The sequence below is a fragment of the Triplophysa dalaica genome, chromosome 14 (genome assembly GCF_015846415.1).
Source record: "Triplophysa dalaica isolate WHDGS20190420 chromosome 14, ASM1584641v1, whole genome shotgun sequence".
Classification (NCBI taxonomy): domain Eukaryota; kingdom Metazoa; phylum Chordata; class Actinopteri; order Cypriniformes; family Nemacheilidae; genus Triplophysa; species Triplophysa dalaica.
The window spans coordinates 12001863-12020055 of NC_079555.1; the positions used below are offsets into that span (position 1 = coordinate 12001863).

Consider the following 18193-nt stretch of genomic DNA (forward strand, 5'->3'; position numbering starts at 1 on the left):
AACACAAAAAGTACCATGGGGTTGAATTAATTGTGATGGGCGTGAATCAGCTTGTTCGTTGACAGCACCAGTGCTTGAACCTTCCCTGCCATTTACCTCCATAACAGGCTTGATATTGTATCTTTAGTTACCTTTGGGATGTAGCTGTTTGTGGATGTGCTTGTCACTACATGTCCTCCGATCAGCACAAAGGCACACACCTGAACCCCTTTCCCAAGTGAAAGACAGAACACCACACAGGCTCACTGCAGAACACAAACAAGTGCCTGACATTGTACACAATGACAATGAAAGAAGAACATTAGTCTGTACTTGCTTTAAGGTATCAAAGTATGGCAGTTAAGATTTAATGAAACAAATATATGTTCATTTTGGCTAAGTACGCAAATTATTCAACGCTTGCTTATTTGTTGGTCACTTTGGTTGCCAGCATCAGCTAAGTGAATAAATGTTTATGATGAAATGAAATGCTCATTAAAATGGACAATAATGTCATGTTTTGTAGAACATACATGCACATACCATATCTATTAAGACTTAAAGCTTGTATCTCCAAATCTGACACTTTTACACTTTTTACACTTTTAAAACACCTTTTTTATAATCAAAAGTTGATAAGCTCTGTTCAATACATTATATTCGCTAAATATTTGCAAATCCCCAGAATAAACATCAAGGATCACCAATAGCGATTGATTTATGAAAAAATATAGATGCTGGTTTCAGTCCCACAGGAAGAATATGTTAAAAAAATGAATATGTTTTAAAAGATAAGATGTATTACCATAAACACTATTACCATGTATGATTTTCCCAAGACACACACAAGCATGAATCTGGGTCTTCCATTTTTCCGACAACAAAGCACCTAAAACATAACCAGCTCGGAATCATGACTTCAGAAGTGGGAACTAACAAATTTCCGAGAGCACGTGAAGGCAGTTTTAGCATAAAAAGGTTGTAGACACTTGGGAGATAGAAAAAAACTAGAAAAAACTAAAGGAAACTAAGGAATAAAGACAGTAATAAATAAAGAAAAAGTGTTTGTTTATAATTTATTGTTAAATATTGCATTTGCAAATAAGTTTTTACTTTTTATAGGCTTACAACAACAATTTTTTTAAGAGTTTGCCATGTTATAGTGAAGGTCTGTGAATAATGTGATGAAGTAAATATACGTAACCATTTAATTAATACTCAACTTTATTTTATTTATAAACAATATGCACGCATTCTATTCCTAATCTAATCCCTAATAAAACGCTGAACATGGCTCTGTTACTGTCTCTCTGGTTTTATCACACTTTTAAAGGCAATCACATAATTTACATATTTTTCATCTAAACAGCGTTTTGTAGTTCGCATCAGTGGAAACTGTCGGTCAACAAAAGTTGTAAAATATTGGATGTTTAGCCACTTGCGTTGCACCCTGAATCAAAGTCCCAGAGAAGTAAAAAAATAAAATGCCTATTTTTTCATGAAATTTGCATCGTTTATTGTAAATTGTTTATCAATGAGGGTCATTCTGTTTTTTAAATTTGTGTGCCCTCTTAATCTTTAGTTAAAAACAGAAAATGTTATGACTATAACTATAAATGTCGTCTTTGATTTGATTGGTCACTGCTCAGCTATGTAAACAGAAACTCCTGCCTCCTTACATTTATTTGGCCACCTCATTTTAACATTGAGGTCCATTGCTGAGATGTACAAAAAGTTTGCAGCACCAAAATAATTATTTTAGGGGATTTATTGAACAAATCTTATCACACTTCACCCAAAAAAATGGCGGGAGATGAAAATGGATTTGTGGCATGAGGAAAGTGTCTCACGGTATTGAGAGTTGGCAGCCTTCATCATGTGGTCCAATTTGCGGTAGACCATCAATTTTATTTAGTTTACTACATCTCATATACAATACAAAATTAATATAAATTAAATACAAAAGTAATTCTTATTTTATAACCAAAGACAGAACCCAGCAGCACGCCTCATCTTCAACAGCCCAAAAGGGCTCATGTGACTCCCCATTTTCATCTCTCTCCACTGGCTACCAGTTAAAGCCGTATCAGTTTCAAGTCACTAATGCTTGCCTACAGGACTATCAATGTATCTGCACCGGCATACTTTCACACCCTCCTAAACCCCATAAAGAAGCCTGTGTTCAGCAAAACCCAGGATTGTATGCTTCTCTGAATACTTGAAAGACAAATGAAAAATAAAACTAACCCTCTCTCTTTCTCTCAACAGGCAGTGGTCTAGCTTTTGTTGAAATCAGTAACTTTGTATTGGCATCTATTTTATGATTGCTCGTGTATGTCATATTGCGTATTGCTCCTTGAGCTCCCTGAAGTTGCTTTGAATAAAAGAGTCTGCTAAATGACTAAATGTAAGAGGACCGCGCAAAGGTTTCACCTAGAAAAAAAACTGTAACTTCTTTACGTTTAAGATTTTAGGGACATTGTCCAGCAATCATGAGTAATTTCTATACAGAAGCATAACTCAATCATTCATTTTACTACCATTTTGCTAATAACATCTGAATGATTGAAAGGTCATTGCGAAGGACAACGTCATCTGAACACAGAGTTCTTTATTAAAGCTCAGTTTGCATTATACAAATATCAGCTTCAAACTGCATGCGGTGGCTTGGTCTGAGGCACAATACTAAGGTAAAACAGCATTGTTCATCTTTAAACAAAAGGGGAGCGGGAAATCGACATAGAATTGCATAAATTAAACTGAATATCATGTAATATTGCAGTTTACCCACTAGGAACTTGTTAGATGTATTTTCAACAGACATGTAAAATATACACTACAGTAAAGGTGACACAAAAAATACAATTAAGACAAAGATGCTTATCTTGCAGTGAATTTTTTTTGCTATTGTGACAACAGAAGGTTATGAAATGAAATCTTTGAAGACAATAAATACCAAGCATGTTACTCATAACACAACAATTCTCTACATCATAAATTAGACCGAGGGTTGGACATAGATCCCTATTTGTGTCCATTCAAAGTCTCCCCCTCTCTATATTTATAAGACCACATGTTTGTTAAAGGAGTGAAAAATTGAAACCATACCCACAGGACTCCTACATTGACAGCAGGTTATAGTTAAAAATCTGTAAAGCTCTTACTGGCTTATAAAGGATTTGACCTATTCGGATGGTTTCTGCTCTTCATAATAAAAGTCCTGTCAATCATCTATTCATTCTCTGTCTGCATCTTCTTTCTTGTGCCTTTGGAAACAAGACTGCTCTGCTCAGCTCAAGAAAATACCAAGGCCTTTATCGGTGAAAATAAGTACATTGATCTTACTGAAACAAAAAATTATTTTCTCAATTCGTTTTCCCTCATGTTTCACAGTAAAAATACCTCAACGTTCTTTGTACAAGACAAATTTACCCGAGAAGCATAACTGGTGTATAACACATATATCCTGAATGAAGTTTATCATCTCACTGGCACTTTTTGTCTTAGACACAAACCTCACTCATTTATTCTAGATTTATCCTTAAAACACTTGGGTAAAATAAATGTTAATCAAGATTTATTCGCTAAAGCCAACGCAATTCATGCAACTTTGCTTCCCAGGTAGATTTAGTTAGCGGATTTTAACTGTAAAACAATAATGTTGGTGTGAATTTTGTATGTCAAAATGATGAGAAGAAAACTATGCAGCATAAAATAAAAAGTCACATCCCTGAAAAACAAAACCAAAAAAATATATAAAACAGGCACAAATTCCAGGAGCTCTCCAGCGTCTCCTCCACAGCAAGCCTCTATTACACCAAACCTGCTGTCCACCAGGGTGACAGCAGCGCTCAAGACACTCTGATCTGTTTTTGGCAAATAAAGTTGAAAACATCAATTGGTCACGTCGAATCGCCACTTCTTTTAGAGAAGACTTGATGTAAGAGATCCAAACAAATAAATCAACACCACACAAGCTGGGTTATTGAAAACTGATCTTAAAGAAGGCAGGAAACAGCATTTGGAACTTTGTCCTTGAAACACAATCTGTACGTTTGTTTAAAAAAATGTTGCTTGTTCGTGTCATGCTGCACTTGGACAGACAACTGCCCTAATATGACCTTCCACCTTCAGTAGCTACAACAGAGATTATGGAGAAGACCTGTCACAATGCATTAAACACACAGAGCTGATATAAAAAAAACTAAATCCACGTATCATCATTATCATCATCATCAATAATGATGATAATAACAACATTAACAATAATAATACCAATGTTACAACCAACCCCAGAAAATGAGGCGGAAGTCAAGTAGCGGTGTCAGTTTTACGCCAATCACAGTACAACCTGCCTGTGTGGGAATGTTCCGTTTCGGTGGGACAATGACAGGGCAGGCCGGCGTGACTAAAGGGGGGTCGCAGGTGCGGGAAAACTTTGGGATTCAGGGGTTCGGTAGGGAATGTAGCAGTACTGGGTTAAGGGGGAGGTAGAGGAGACAAGGACAGGTCAGATGGTGAAGTCCACTGTTCTACTCCCACTCTGTGGTTCCTGGAGGCTTGGAGGTAAGGTCGTACATCACCCTCGAGATACCTGGGATTTTCTTGATCTCGTTGACCATTTTAAGAACCACCTGTGGCCACAAAGCATGAGTTAGGGACACGTTATTGTTTTCCATTTATCCTTTTTTTGATGTGTGTACAAGGATGTCATGTGCAAGTTTTTCAGTGTCTTGCTGTCGTTTCAACAAGTGTGCTAAGCACCATTAAAGGGACAGTTCACCCAAAAATGACATTTTGAAGTCCTGCTAAACACAAAAAGTTATTTTGCAGAATGTGTAAAACCAGACAGTTCTGGGGCACCTACTATTAGTAGAAAGTAGTAGGAAGTTTTTCCTACTATGAAAGTCAATCGTGCCAAAGAATTGTCTGGTTATGAACATTCTTCGAAATATGTAAATGATGACAGAATTGTCATTTTTTGGTGAACTATCCCTTTAAGACAGCTAGTGGGGGTTAAACTTCATGTAACTCAAGACCACTAAATTCTAAATTTCATTCCATTGCACCGCATCTAGCTATTTTCGATGGCCCTCGTGCATTGTACTGTACAGTTTCTAAACTTTTCAACAAAATTTATTTTTCGCATCTATAAGCAGTTTAACATTAATTAGAAATCACTTTTTCTAATCCAACAAGATGCTTGTTACCGATACAATAACCCACATCTGCAGATGAATTCCATTTCCTAAAAACTGAGGATATGATAATGAGGATATTATTTCAGAGATTCTCACCTCTTCAGGGATTTGGTTGTCTGGAGTAGCGGCAATACCCGTCATAAAGTCGCTGGTGATGAAGGTTCTGATGACCACGGATCGTCTGCAAGAGGGCTGTTTCGTAAGCGGGTCACGATCAAAGTGCAGTGGGGTGAGAATGATTGGCATTTGACTGATCTTGCCAGAGTAGCCTAGAAATAAAGCACAACATGAAACTTCAACACACTGAAGAGTCCTAAACACAAGTCTGTACAAACAAACCCGCGGAACATTTAAAAAGGCCTACACAGCTGTAATATTTGGAGAACTATTTTGGGGTGGGCCCCTATCTCTACTGAGCCAATTGACTAGTCATTAGAAAACTATAGTGTGCGCAAGAAGAAAAGTTAAACCGGTTTAAAATGTCAAAAGGTTGAGCAAATGATGACAGATTTTTCTTTTTTTGACCAACTATCACTAAAATTATAATTTTATTTTAATTACAATACAAGATTATTTGAATGTTGGGTGTCATTTTCATGTAAATAAATCAATGAACAGGCCCAATGGTTGTATAACTGTGATTCTTAGCCATGGCTGTACCACCATGGTTTGTAGAGCATGTTTGTTGATATCATTAATGTCTTAAGCAAGGAAATGCAAAAAGCTACAGATACCAGATGACTATTCATCTGTGCTGCAAAACATCTGGCCATACAAAACATGATGTCACATTAACATTTATATACTTTACAATACTTACACAATATACTTGTCAAACAATTCTGCAATTACACATTGAACCACTAGGTGTCCACAAACCCCAAGTTTCAATTCATTCTTGCTTCCCTCTAGCTTCATTTAGCTCTTGGTTTAAATATTTATATAATTTGTAGTTGTGTATACATGTACTACATTCTCCTGAACATCCAGCAATCTTTAACACTGTTTGAACAGAAGTCAAAGTCTAACAGCATCAGAAACATCAGCTGATGACGTTTAACCAGCAGAATGAGACATAGCTGTGGTGAAAATATTGACTCTGCTCTGACAGTAGCCATTACTGTGGTGTGAGTGTTTAAGTCCGTAAAGGTTACGACAATAATGAAGCAGACATTCAGTTCTTACCAGACTCCCTCAAAATAGAGTGTGCTACAAAGTCAGCTTGTCTTAACGTGCTCAGTACACCAGTAGTCAGGAAAGTGGGTGTGATGTCACTGGGCGGCTCTTTTACGTGTGACCCAAAAACATAAACAACTCTGCGAATAAAGAGAGAAAAAATAACATTACTTTACTTATTGGAGGTTCACACAAAGGTTTACTCAAAAAATAGAAGAAATTTGTCATTAGTTACACACCCTCATTTATTTCTAACTATTTTCTGGCCTTTTTTGTTAAACACAAAAGGTTTAATGTCAGGGCTTTTGTTTCATAGCTTTGCCTTAGACACAGTTCTTCTTGAATCTTATTTGTAATCACATGACATGTGAGAACCAATTATTATGTGTACTAGCTTTAAGCCACAAGAGGGAGTCAATGAAGTTTTCCTTCACATTTCCCATTTGTTTAAAGGTTAAAAAAGCACTGCGACAAAGATATTACCTGTTGATGGCATGACAGATTCGAGGGATAAGTCTGGCCAGAAACATCAGTGAATCCCAGTGAGGAGCTTCTTTACTGCTCACCCCACAAACATAACTGTATGAGCGACAGTCGCCCTGTAAAGAGAGAGCACATTGTACCCAAGTTAGAACATGATTTGTCCTCTTAAAACAAGCTCAAAATATTCATTCAAATTTTCAAAGTTTCTTTTAGCATTCGGGTACAACATCTATTAGTCCTATACTGTATTCTTTTATAGTTCACTCAATCTTAAATTCATGCATTAATACAGCACATAGCATGTCAAACTTCCGTCCCCTGTGAGTCAGCAGTCTGTCTGTGGTAATTTTAGCTCAGCGTGCTTTAGCAGTAGGCAGTTTGTAATAGGAACGCCCAGCCATGCATCATAAACCTGTGGTGAGACACTGACTGCCTCTGTCTGGACATGTTCCATCTAATAACTTCATCTCACAGAACAAACCAGCCGACCATAAATCTGTCTATAAATACAAACATCATGAGACTTGCGCATGGCACCAATGCATTGGAGAAACTATCGGCCTTTGAACTTCTGACATGTAGACGGTTGGGCTCTTCGACATTTACTGAACTCCACATATCTATAAAATAACATCTTATCCTAAACATTAACAAAGTGAGCGAGAGAGGAGGAGGGAGGGATAGAGAGAGAGAGAGAGAGAGAGAGAGAGACAGTCAGTAAAAAATTTGTGTCAACAACTAACCACAGAACTGTGGCTACAGAAAATAAAAAGTCAGAATGAAGGGTGTTGTGTAGGTAGACAGGTCACTCTACCATTTAAATTTACTTTAATTTTATAGATGAGAAAATGTTTAGTTAAAGTGATACTTCACCCATAAATAAATATTCTGATATCATTAACTCACCCTCTTGTCACTTCAAACATGTTTGACTTCCTTTCTTACGCAGAACACAAAAGAATATTGGAAACAGAACAACACTAGAACCCCTTCATTTCTATTATTTGCACAAAACCATTGCATCAAAGTGTACCACCATTGTTCGGTTACCAACATTCTTCAAAATATCTTTTTTGTGTTCTGCAGAAGATAAAAGTCAAACATGTTGGAATTGATAATTGAATTTTCATTTTTAACAACAAATTTTCTTCAACAAAACACTGCAATTTCTGCACTCCAAGTGCACAAAGGGAAAAACAAAAATGATTGTTTTACAAACAGGCCCCAAATAATAACTGTTAGTAATCGAAATGCCCGTTCATTCCTGAAAATGACACGGCTGATAAAAGCTCACCTGGACACCGACAGTTTTGATTGGCAGCAGAAAGGCATTTAGTGAATGAAGGCTGGTGATCTGCATCAGTTTCTCCTCCTCCTCATCTGATATGCATGACTTCACTCTCTGAAGAAGGGTGTGTGGCTGAATGAAACAATAAAAAGAGTGTGACTTTTATTAGTACGTAACATAATCCACTGGAAACTCAATGGACAGACTAAAGCTGTGTCCCAATTCCGAGGGCTACAACCTTCTTAGGACGCAGACTTAAAAACGAGGACTTTTTTTCAAAGCACGCAGGCTCAAAAGTCCAGGAAGCTAACTGAAATGAGGCCTCGCAGAGGGTCTCTGAATTGCGTCACCTGTTGCTCATGTTGCGTGGCGACAGCAGTAGGACACAGCAGAGACGTTTTTGACTTTTTTAAACTAATACGGAGCCAGAAAAAATATTTTATTTTAGAGACTATGACACATTTGTGCAGATTAAAACAGCCAAACAGTATATTAAATAAACCAATCTTACAAATTTAAAACACAATAATGCACCCATAATGTTAATGAACAACATCCTGTATAATATTGTTACACTGAAATGGACCGTTTTTGTTAATTAAATACTTTATTAAACTAAAGTTTTGAATGATTATTTAAAAATTTCAAGCCATTACCGGCGCACAATGAATCTCGGGCAATCCGAGGCTGTGAAGGATACATTCGTTCTATCCATTTTGGGGCTGTCATACCAGCCTTCAGTGGCGCTGCTATGACGCAATCGTTCTTAAAATGCAACCATCAAAGAACACAGCCCCGAATTGGGAAACAGCCTAAGAGGCCATTTACACTAGACATATTCAACTAAAAACTGAGAACTTTTTAAGCGTTTTGGAGGACTGGAAACGCAAACTTTTGAAGACGGGACTCAGTTTGAAAAACTTTGAAAACGATGGTTATCGCAGCGATTTCCAAAAATGATGACGTCATAGGCATGTGTATTACGCATTCAGTCTGTAGGCATGCGCAAGCGTATTCCCCAAACAATAATGGCAGCCTCCATCCTACATGTTTATGCTGCATATTATTTCTACACCAAAAGGTAACTTAACTGCAATACTACAACCAGTGGAGAGTAGTGTTTATATGCATACTACTATAAACACACATACACTGTGACAAAGTGTATTAAAAGCACTGATTTAAACAGTGTATGCGGATATGCATAAGCATGTAGAGTTTCTTTATAGCGCAATAGTGCCATCAACTGACCTGGCATGCATAATACATAGTTTATATTAGTTTCTTGGATCCATGTAATGCAGATGGTTATGTCATGTGAACACATTTACGTTTTTATCATGTAAACGTACTCTAAATGTTTAGTAACAGGACAGCGCAGATTAAACGCTCACCTTTTTGACACTGGCAGAGAAATCTGTGATGATTTTCAGGATGTTATTGGTCTCAGCGAAGTCTTTACAGATGTAAGGCTCATCAGCACAGATCACTCTAATGGCCAAACCTGGACCTGCAGCACATAAAACAATCACAATTACAGCATGGCATTATTAGCGAAAGCATATCCAATGAAAACGATCCATGATTTGCATTTTGTTTAAATATTAGATATAACAGACAGAACTGAAAGGAATATGCTATATATATATATATATATATATATATATATATATATCAACTTCTTATATATTTGTTAAATTTAAATCAGAAATTAAAAATTTGGTTATATTCTTAAATTAGAAGCACGTTGATGGTCTCACCTGGGAAGGGGTGTCGAGAGACGATCTCTTCTGGAAGCCCCAGCTCTCGTCCCAAGGCTCTCACTTCATCCTTATGGAAATCTTTCAGTGGTTCGATAACTTTTCCCTGCAGGGAACCACGTTTGAGAGAACAAAATAACAATTAGGAGAGAGACATAAATGTGTTTTCCTAAAGATGAAAGGGAAATATTCCCTGCTATAAACCTCTATTCGGGTTTTCAGTAAAAATATTATTCCTTGAGTCCAGACTTATAAAACATTACATGTATTTATCTCTTTTAATCACAATTCATACATTAAAAAAACACGTCTACTATTTTCAGGGCATCTCAATATTTGTATTATTCTTCCTCTTTTTTATGCACACACAGTGAAGCCAGACAGGAATTATTGAGGAAAGACAAATAGAAAAACATCACTGTTTATAACATTACAATCCCAACTCGAACCTGTAACACCCGTGTGAGCACCAAGGCTCAGTATGAAGCTGGTTGATTTTTACCTCATCTCTGAGTTTGCGGATGAGCTCTGTGTCATTATGGTGCGTTTTTATAACTTCTGCCTTTCCGCTAGCGAGATGAGAGGCGCTCTCAATCAGGTCTGGCCTGAGTGTGCCTTGCGCCAGGTACACATCCTCTGGCTTCAGATTCATCTCTCCGATAACCTCATTCGCAACCTGAGAGAGACAGCACATTACACCACTGTCTACTACACATCCAGATAACCTCTTAAAAATTTGCTTTGTAATTGTTTTTTTCTCCAGGTAAAGGCTTGTTGATGTTTGCTCAAGATATTTTAAAGCAAATCAATAGCTAATTCAGTTCTGCGATAACATAATACTCATATAAAATAATGACATCATCAATTCTATTAATGGGAGATTAATGCTTAAAGCAGAAAACAGGATCACAAAATGCAGAGCTACACACCTTCACAAACGTATCCCCAATGATCTTTCTTTTCTCTTCTGGGTTGGTGGTCATGTTGAGTGTTTTGCTAATGCGTTTTCTGGGCGTGCGATCTTCTTCTGATATTGGCAGTGTTGTTGTGCCGTTGTAAAAGGTGTGTGCTGCATTTACAACTGTGAAGAAGACAGAAATATTACAGTCACAAATTGTACAACACTTAGTTCCAAAAAATCTAATAATAATATTTGTCAGGCATAAACAACAAAAAGATTGGGGACCTTTCAAAACCCTTTTTTTAATTCTTTTAAAAAATGTAGTTCTGCAGTTTTGTTGAATTTCTTTTTTTACATTTAATATTATCCACCTACAAAATAGCTATCATAATATTGTTAAGAGAAAACAAAGGGCAATCAAAATGGCGTATAAACAATACATTTATATTTTTATTGAGGTTTAATTTTGAAGGAACTTGGTGCATTCCTTGATTTTTTAACCAATTCATATGTTTACAATATTTTCCATCTTGATTTGACATTCGGCCAACCAAAATAAATATATTCCTGTTACCTTTGAGATTGATGCCCAGTTTTGTCAGTGCTTCCTCAACGCTCTGACTCTCTCTCTTCCTCATGAAGCCGTTGTCAATGTGAACAGCGATCACCTGATCCTGATTCAGGGCTTTATTCAGCAGAGCTGTGCACACGGTTGAATCTACACCACCGCTCAATAAAACCTGCACAGAGATTCCATTTTACACACATATCACACTTGAACTATAAACAACTATTCCATAGAAAACCGTACAAAGGGTCTGTCTTTGTGGGAGGGAGATTCAATAACCAAAAGATTATAACCCTCTGTTCATTTTCTCAAGAGAGGAGACCCACTTTACAGAGTCAATCACCTTGCTTTAGGAAAGAGTGCCAAGTAATTGGCATTTTTTAATTACTTGCGCACTCTCTCTCTCACAAACATACACACTCAAATCCCACCCAAACATCGCCTCAAGCAACAGCAATTAATGGACAAATTACAGTATTATGGTAATATCAAATATGCTTTCAACCAAACAAAAACAAAATCTTAGTATATCAAGGCAGATCCATAATAATAGCATCACTTTCACTCAAGTGTTCAGCGTTCGGCTGGTGATCGCAAGCCAATTTAGGCCCCTTGTGAAAGATGCTAAACCATTCATCTGCCAAAAAGCATCCTGTAATGCCACCGGTGTTATCACCATCTTCCTGCTGCTCAGGAGAACTTCTGAGGCCAGAACTGAGTGCCCACAAGGACAGATGGCAGAATTCAAGCATGAAATCAAATCGTTCAAAAAGCATGCAAACAAAGCGTTTACTTTTAAAATCACAGCCCTCACAGTTTCCAACAAAAAATATTATTATCCCTATTAAACCAACAGAATATATTATCTATTGATAGGAATACTGGTCAATTATTAATGCAAAGTTGTTCTGTACTCACCAGAACTTTTGATTTGTCTACTTTTTCAGTGATTTCTCTGATGCAGTCGAGCTGACGGTTCTGGACGGTAAAGTTACTGCTGCAGCCAGCGATCTCAAACAGGAAGTTGCGTAACATGTCCATCCCCCTTTCTGTCAGATCCACCTCTGGATGAAACTGAGTCCCGTACAGCTTCTTCTGTTCATTGGCAATGCCTGAGAAACAGATGATGATGGAAAATGCCTTAAACCTCAAACGCCCACAGCAGACATTCTTAACTTTCCAAGATTCAGGACATGAAAAAATCTGCTGTTTCCTGTCTGCCTACCCGCAATGATATTTCCAGACTGGGCAACAACTTTAAATCCATCTGCTACTTTGTCGACACTGTCTCCGTGTGTCAACAGCACGTGTTCCTCTTTCTTCAGGCCCCTTAAAACACACAAGAGAATGTGTGAGTGCAATTCTTCATATAACCATGGGCTTTGAGGAAGTTGGCCAACTATGCCAAACATGGTGAAAGAGAAAATACATCATGTTAAATATTACAATCAGGGGATTTTTTATACCTAAAAAGAGAACAGGAGTTGTCCAGAGCAATGTTGAAAACACCATCCTCTCTCACACTCTTCCTGTGGACTGTGCCTCCAAACACTTTATTCATCATCTGAGGAATGCAAAAGTGTGAGGAATTACATGGTGGACAGTCTATTTGTTTACAGAAAGAATATGCCAAGAGCACTATGATGGATTATCCTTATAAAATATTGTGATGCATGGCTATTAGATATAAGAAGGCAAGGCAAGTTTATTTATATAGCACAATTTATCCACAAAGATATTCAAAGTGATTTGCAAAGAAATGATTTACAAAGAGAAAAAGGACACATAAGGAATACAAATAACAGACCAATGATATTTAGGGATTTAAAATAACAATCAAATTGAACTAAAATTGTGTTTATTTTAAGATGTGAATATAAATAGAAGAAAACGAAAGAAAAAGAAGAAAATAGCACATCCCTCAGTCGGTAAATTTAAGAAATGTTTATCTGGATTCGAAAGTGTCTATTGTAACAACACAAATGTAACAAACAAACAAATTCTCACCTGCATTCCATAGCAGATTCCAAGTACAGGTTTTCCAATGGTGAATATAGCAGGGTCAAACCAGGGTGCATCCTCAGCATAGACCGAGTTTGGGCCTCCAGATATAATAATGGCCCTAACACAAAAAAGAACCCTTATTGTTAAAATATAATCCAAAACACAATACCTAGATCTGAAGTGGTAAAGAAAAATGGATCTAGCCTCTCTAAACTTGAATTACTGAGAGAGTGAAAGCTATAATGCCAAGGCCAGATTACATGAGCAGCCCCTTATCTGACTAAATTGTCGATCTTTCTATTAGGTCCAATCTGAGTCCCTCACTGTTCAGTGTTTCAGGAAAACACAACAGCTTTGTTTCCTTTTCTCTCCTCACAGGTGGGTTGCTCAGCTCTCTACAAACTCACACTGTGTTCTCAAAAAGACATGAGATAAAATAAACCAACCACACGTTTATCTTCATCACTGACCGGTGTTTTGCAAATGTGTGGGACATGTTTTACAAGAGTTTAAGATTTCCTAGTGCTTCCATTTGTTATAATACCCACTGGTTAAATGTTGGTTGATCTTTAATAGGGATGTAACAATATTATTGATATCGTGTAATCGCAATAGCAAAATTGTTAAAATATGATCGCGGTCACATGACTGTATGAAACGATATGTCTTCCGGGCCTAGAGAACATAGAGAATGTTCTAACAAAATAATAGACGTTACCTTTGGCAAAGTTTATCTGGTGCAATTATTTTATTTTATAAAAGGGATTTTTAGGTCATTTGACCCATATCATACCATAACTCATTCCTCTAAGCAACAGTCATGAATAGAGGATTAAGAAAAATGGATGGTAATGGAATCTTTCCAAGTCATCATTTGTCATTTTAAATATTGCAATAAATATTGTACCATGTATAAACAGAGGTATTATTGCACAGTGAGATTTTGATATTGTTACATTACTAATCTTTACAATAATATTTATGATAAAATCAAAGAAATGTTGGAAAGACTTTATAATAAGGCTGCATTTTTTAACGTTAATACGTTGAACAACAATAAACCTCTCTACTTCTCTCAAAAGGTATTGGTCTAGCTTTTGCTAACTTTTTATCAACACTTATTGCATTATTGCTCCTGTATGACATATCGCTTATTGCTCCCTGAACTCTCTGTAAGTCGCTTTGGAAAAAAGCATCTGCTAAATTATTAAATGAATTTACATTAAAAATGATTAATAAATGCTGAAAACTATGTTACTAATTTATGACTAATACAACCTTATTGTAAAGCGTTATGTAAACATGATTGCTCTTTCATTAAAATCTGTAAATAATTAAACAAGAAATGTATTTAATGGAAGATTTGATCAGAGCTGTCTCAAGTACACAGCACAGTCACTGATACAGAATACTCCTGATCAGAATAAATGGCATACTTTGCTATATTGTGCAACGGCTGTTAGTATCAGTATTATCAGTATTAATGCTTCTGCTTTTTTTACATAAAAATATTATTTGACTACTTTTCACTACCATCTCACCTGATAAGAAAAAAACAGAATGGTTTAGATGGGCTCACCTGAAACCCTGCTCTCTGATGGCAAACGCTGGTGTCTCCAGAGGCAAAATCTCTGACTGAACCAACAGCTCTCGCACCCGCCTGTCAATGACTTTTCCATACTGTGCTCCAGCATCCAGGATCACCACAGCACCCTCATAGGAACATAAACCATCTTTGGGTTCTCCAACAATATCCAGCTGCATACACACACAAAATACATTGAAAGAGAGAAATCTCTGAATATCGATTTAAAATGCCACTAATAGAATTTGTGACGCATTAAAGGCATGTGTGCACATGTGACTAGAGATGTGCTGCTTCTGATCAGTGTAGTCTGGTCACATGAATACCAAGAAGGTGACTATGTTATGCAGATAACCATTTCTGTACCTCAGACTTGCATTAATGTCTTAAAGTGTAAGACAAATAAAAAAAAAGATTTTTATTAATTATTGACAAGGAAACACAATTTGTGTAAGATTAAGAATCATGTAAGTGTATAGGTGGTCATGAAGGGTGGGTGGGCTTTTACCCATACTTGGGGCAACAGTAACAGGGAAAATATCAGCATGTTTTTAAAACATTTAAGCAAGATTATGAACAGCATAAAAACGTGTTATTTATTCATCATGGAAAGTGTTAGGATTTCAGCATTTCTGTATTGATGTAGTGCATTTTAAAACGCCCAATTCTAACTTTGTATCACTAAATCCTTAAATAGACAATACGCAACTCTGCTATGTAGCATTTGGTCTTTTTCTGCAAAATCGTCTTGCTGTGGTTTATAGTACGAACGTTCCCACGTGGTTTTGAGCGCAAGATAACAGCAGCAATTCACTTCACTCACTTCCAAACAGATCTCAACTCAAACCCTGTAACAGTCCGTAAAATGAACAAACCTAAAGTAAGTTGATAATAACAACTGGAAGTGTGCGAATGTTAATCAGCTGTCATTACATTTGAGGGGAAAAAACAGTTTCAGTCTTAGTCTACAGAAAACATGATTCAGTCAGAATATGCACTGGCCTGTTTATAGGCTACAGCTGATATTAGCGTAAGGACGCACAAAGCAACTTCTTCGTTTGCCTTAAATAAATGTATACGGGGATAAAGAAATATATTCTTTTTAGCGACACGAACCCCTCCAGTGTTTCACGGGTCTCGTTGGCAATTGAGGCTCAGCATGTCACACTGAATATGGCTAACTAGCATTAGCTTAGCCTCATGGACAGCGCTCGCGAGCCCGGCTTCAGCGCGCGGTGAGCCTGTAGACCTCCCCCGGGGCACAAAAAGCTCTCACTATCGCTTTCACATCAGACACCACGAGACCAGGCAGGGTGGCATGCACTGGAAAGATAACGTTCACAAAAAATGTTTTCAGAATGACACAACGATCTCCGGAAGCTCAGAATCCCGGGTGCGCAGTCTGCTATAAGTTTCCCAGAACAGACAGGCCGCGTGTGAACGGCGACTACCGGAGGAGCCCCGTCCACCGCTGCGGCGAGCCCCGGTAATACGCACAAGGACGGGCTGAACTTCTGTGCATGCTCAGTTCGGTTTACTGACCTTGCTATCCCCGTTACACAGCGCCATGGATGCGTGCTGTGGAATGGACACCCCTGTCTCGCGTGTTATTCTCTTCTGAACGTGTTCGGCGAGCACTCCACTCACTGCCGCTTCCGTGTGATTACCGACGGTATCTGCCGTTCGCCTGCTGGTAACGTTACTACAGTTCCGTAGCTCACCCAAGCTCAATGCGAGCGCTGAAAGGGAGGAGTTTGACGTTTAGAGACGGAGAAAACTTTCTGTTGGCTGGGGGATCACAGACAAGACAGCCTGCTGGATGTCAAGTGTAGAACTTTGCTACAGAGTTGCATGACAAATTACATTTTGTAATCGAGTCAAATAAGATGTAAATTGTCTTTAAATAAAGCTGTGGGTCATTAAAGGGGTCTTCGTCTCTCAGTTACTCTGTAGAATTAAATAACGCTCTGAAATGTTACGCATTGTGGACAATTAGATTTATTTGTGTTTACAGAATGATCCGTAATTAAAATGATACTTCACCCCACAATTAAAATTACGTCATCACTTAACTACTCACCTTCGAGTTGTGCCAAAATTTGTATACATTTATTTGTTCTGATGAACACAGAGAAAGATATTTTGAATAATCCTAATAACCAAACAGATCTCAACACCCATTGACTACCATAGTAGAAACAATAAATTTATCATGTTTTTTTGTTCTGTTAAAAGAAGATATTTTGAAGAATGTAAGACAGCAAACAGTTCTGGTGCACTGTTGACTACTATGAGAACCATCATTCTTAATACATGAAGTTAATTTAAGTTTTTATAAAGTCATAACTGGTTTGAGTGATTAACCATCACATACCCACGAAAACACCCATGACTCCATCTGCTAATGGTGAAAAATTGATTTAGTTTACTAGTCACATGTTTTTATTCAACATGCCCTGTCACATGCATTTAAATCTTTTTACTGATCCCACAGCTCCACACACAGTCATTCATTATCTCTGCATGATGGAGGAGGGGTCCTATTCAATGACTGTAAAAGGCTAAAGAGGACATTTCAGCACTTAGCAACAGACCTGTTCTTTTTCTCTTTAGCCCAGGTAAACCACTTCTGAATTGGTCTCTGGTTAAAGGGTGGCTAATGTGACAATTGTTGCCTATTTTCTAAAGACGCACTTCAACTTCAGTCCACTTCCTGTGAAACCTCAAGTTTTTGAATCAGCTCTGCTTGACAGTCTTCTATATGACTTCAGTCCCTGTTGACCTTACACCTTTTCTTACCACACTTTCATACAGTTAACTTTTCTTGAAAATAATACCCATCATCAGTTAGCCCTGTGGAGGATATAGATGGTTTTCTTCTGGAGAACAGGCAATTTAGGAAGTCTTCCCTTTGGTTGTGTTCGTGGTTAATGGAAGTACCACAAAATACTCAGAATCCAAACTGTATTAATAGTAATTAAATCAAACTTCAAATGTTTTGTTTCCATCTAAGAAATGTGGACAAAAACGACTTGAAATACTTAATGTATTGAAGCTATAAAAGGAAATAATTTCACTTTTTGAATAAAATTAAGAAACTTGTGTTTTGTTTACAATATTCAATCTTCTTGAGATGCACCTAGTTACTATATGTGACCCTGGAGAACAAAACCACTCTTATGGGTCAATTTTTCAAATTTAATATTTTTACATAATCTGAAAGCTGAATTAATAAAATTTCTATTGAT

The 18193-nt window shown here is 37.3% G+C and overlaps 1 protein-coding gene across 1 annotated transcript; it reads right to left on the reverse strand.

The window, feature by feature from the left end:
• Nucleotides 1-1845: 1845 nt before the first annotated feature.
• gmps (guanine monophosphate synthase) lies at nucleotides 1846-16824 on the reverse strand. Its single transcript, XM_056766525.1, has 16 exons — nucleotides 16488-16824; nucleotides 14940-15118; nucleotides 13364-13478; nucleotides 12823-12920; nucleotides 12582-12685; nucleotides 12275-12468; nucleotides 11363-11528; nucleotides 10817-10968; nucleotides 10390-10563; nucleotides 9888-9993; nucleotides 9522-9637; nucleotides 8134-8259; nucleotides 6840-6955; nucleotides 6366-6496; nucleotides 5277-5449; nucleotides 1846-4613 (listed from the first exon to the last, which is right to left on the reverse strand). The coding sequence occupies exons 1-16, from the start codon at nucleotides 16512-16514 to the stop codon at nucleotides 4512-4514; spliced, it is 2079 nt and encodes a 692-aa protein (XP_056622503.1). The 5' UTR covers nucleotides 16515-16824; the 3' UTR covers nucleotides 1846-4511.
• Between the last annotated feature and the right edge of the window lie 1369 nt (nucleotides 16825-18193).

Excerpts from the sequence above, each read along its gene's own strand:
- gmps (XM_056766525.1), bottom strand. The coding sequence starts at position 16,514 with ATGGCGCTGTGTAACGGGGATAGCAAG. Across the intron at positions 12,469-12,581 it reads GTCTGGAAATATCATTGCGG|GCATTGCCAATGAACAGAAG; the intron begins GTAGGCAGACAG and ends TCTGTTTCTCAG. Across the intron at positions 6,956-8,133 it reads TCAAAACTGTCGGTGTCCAG|GGCGACTGTCGCTCATACAG; the intron begins GTGAGCTTTTAT and ends CTCTCTTTACAG.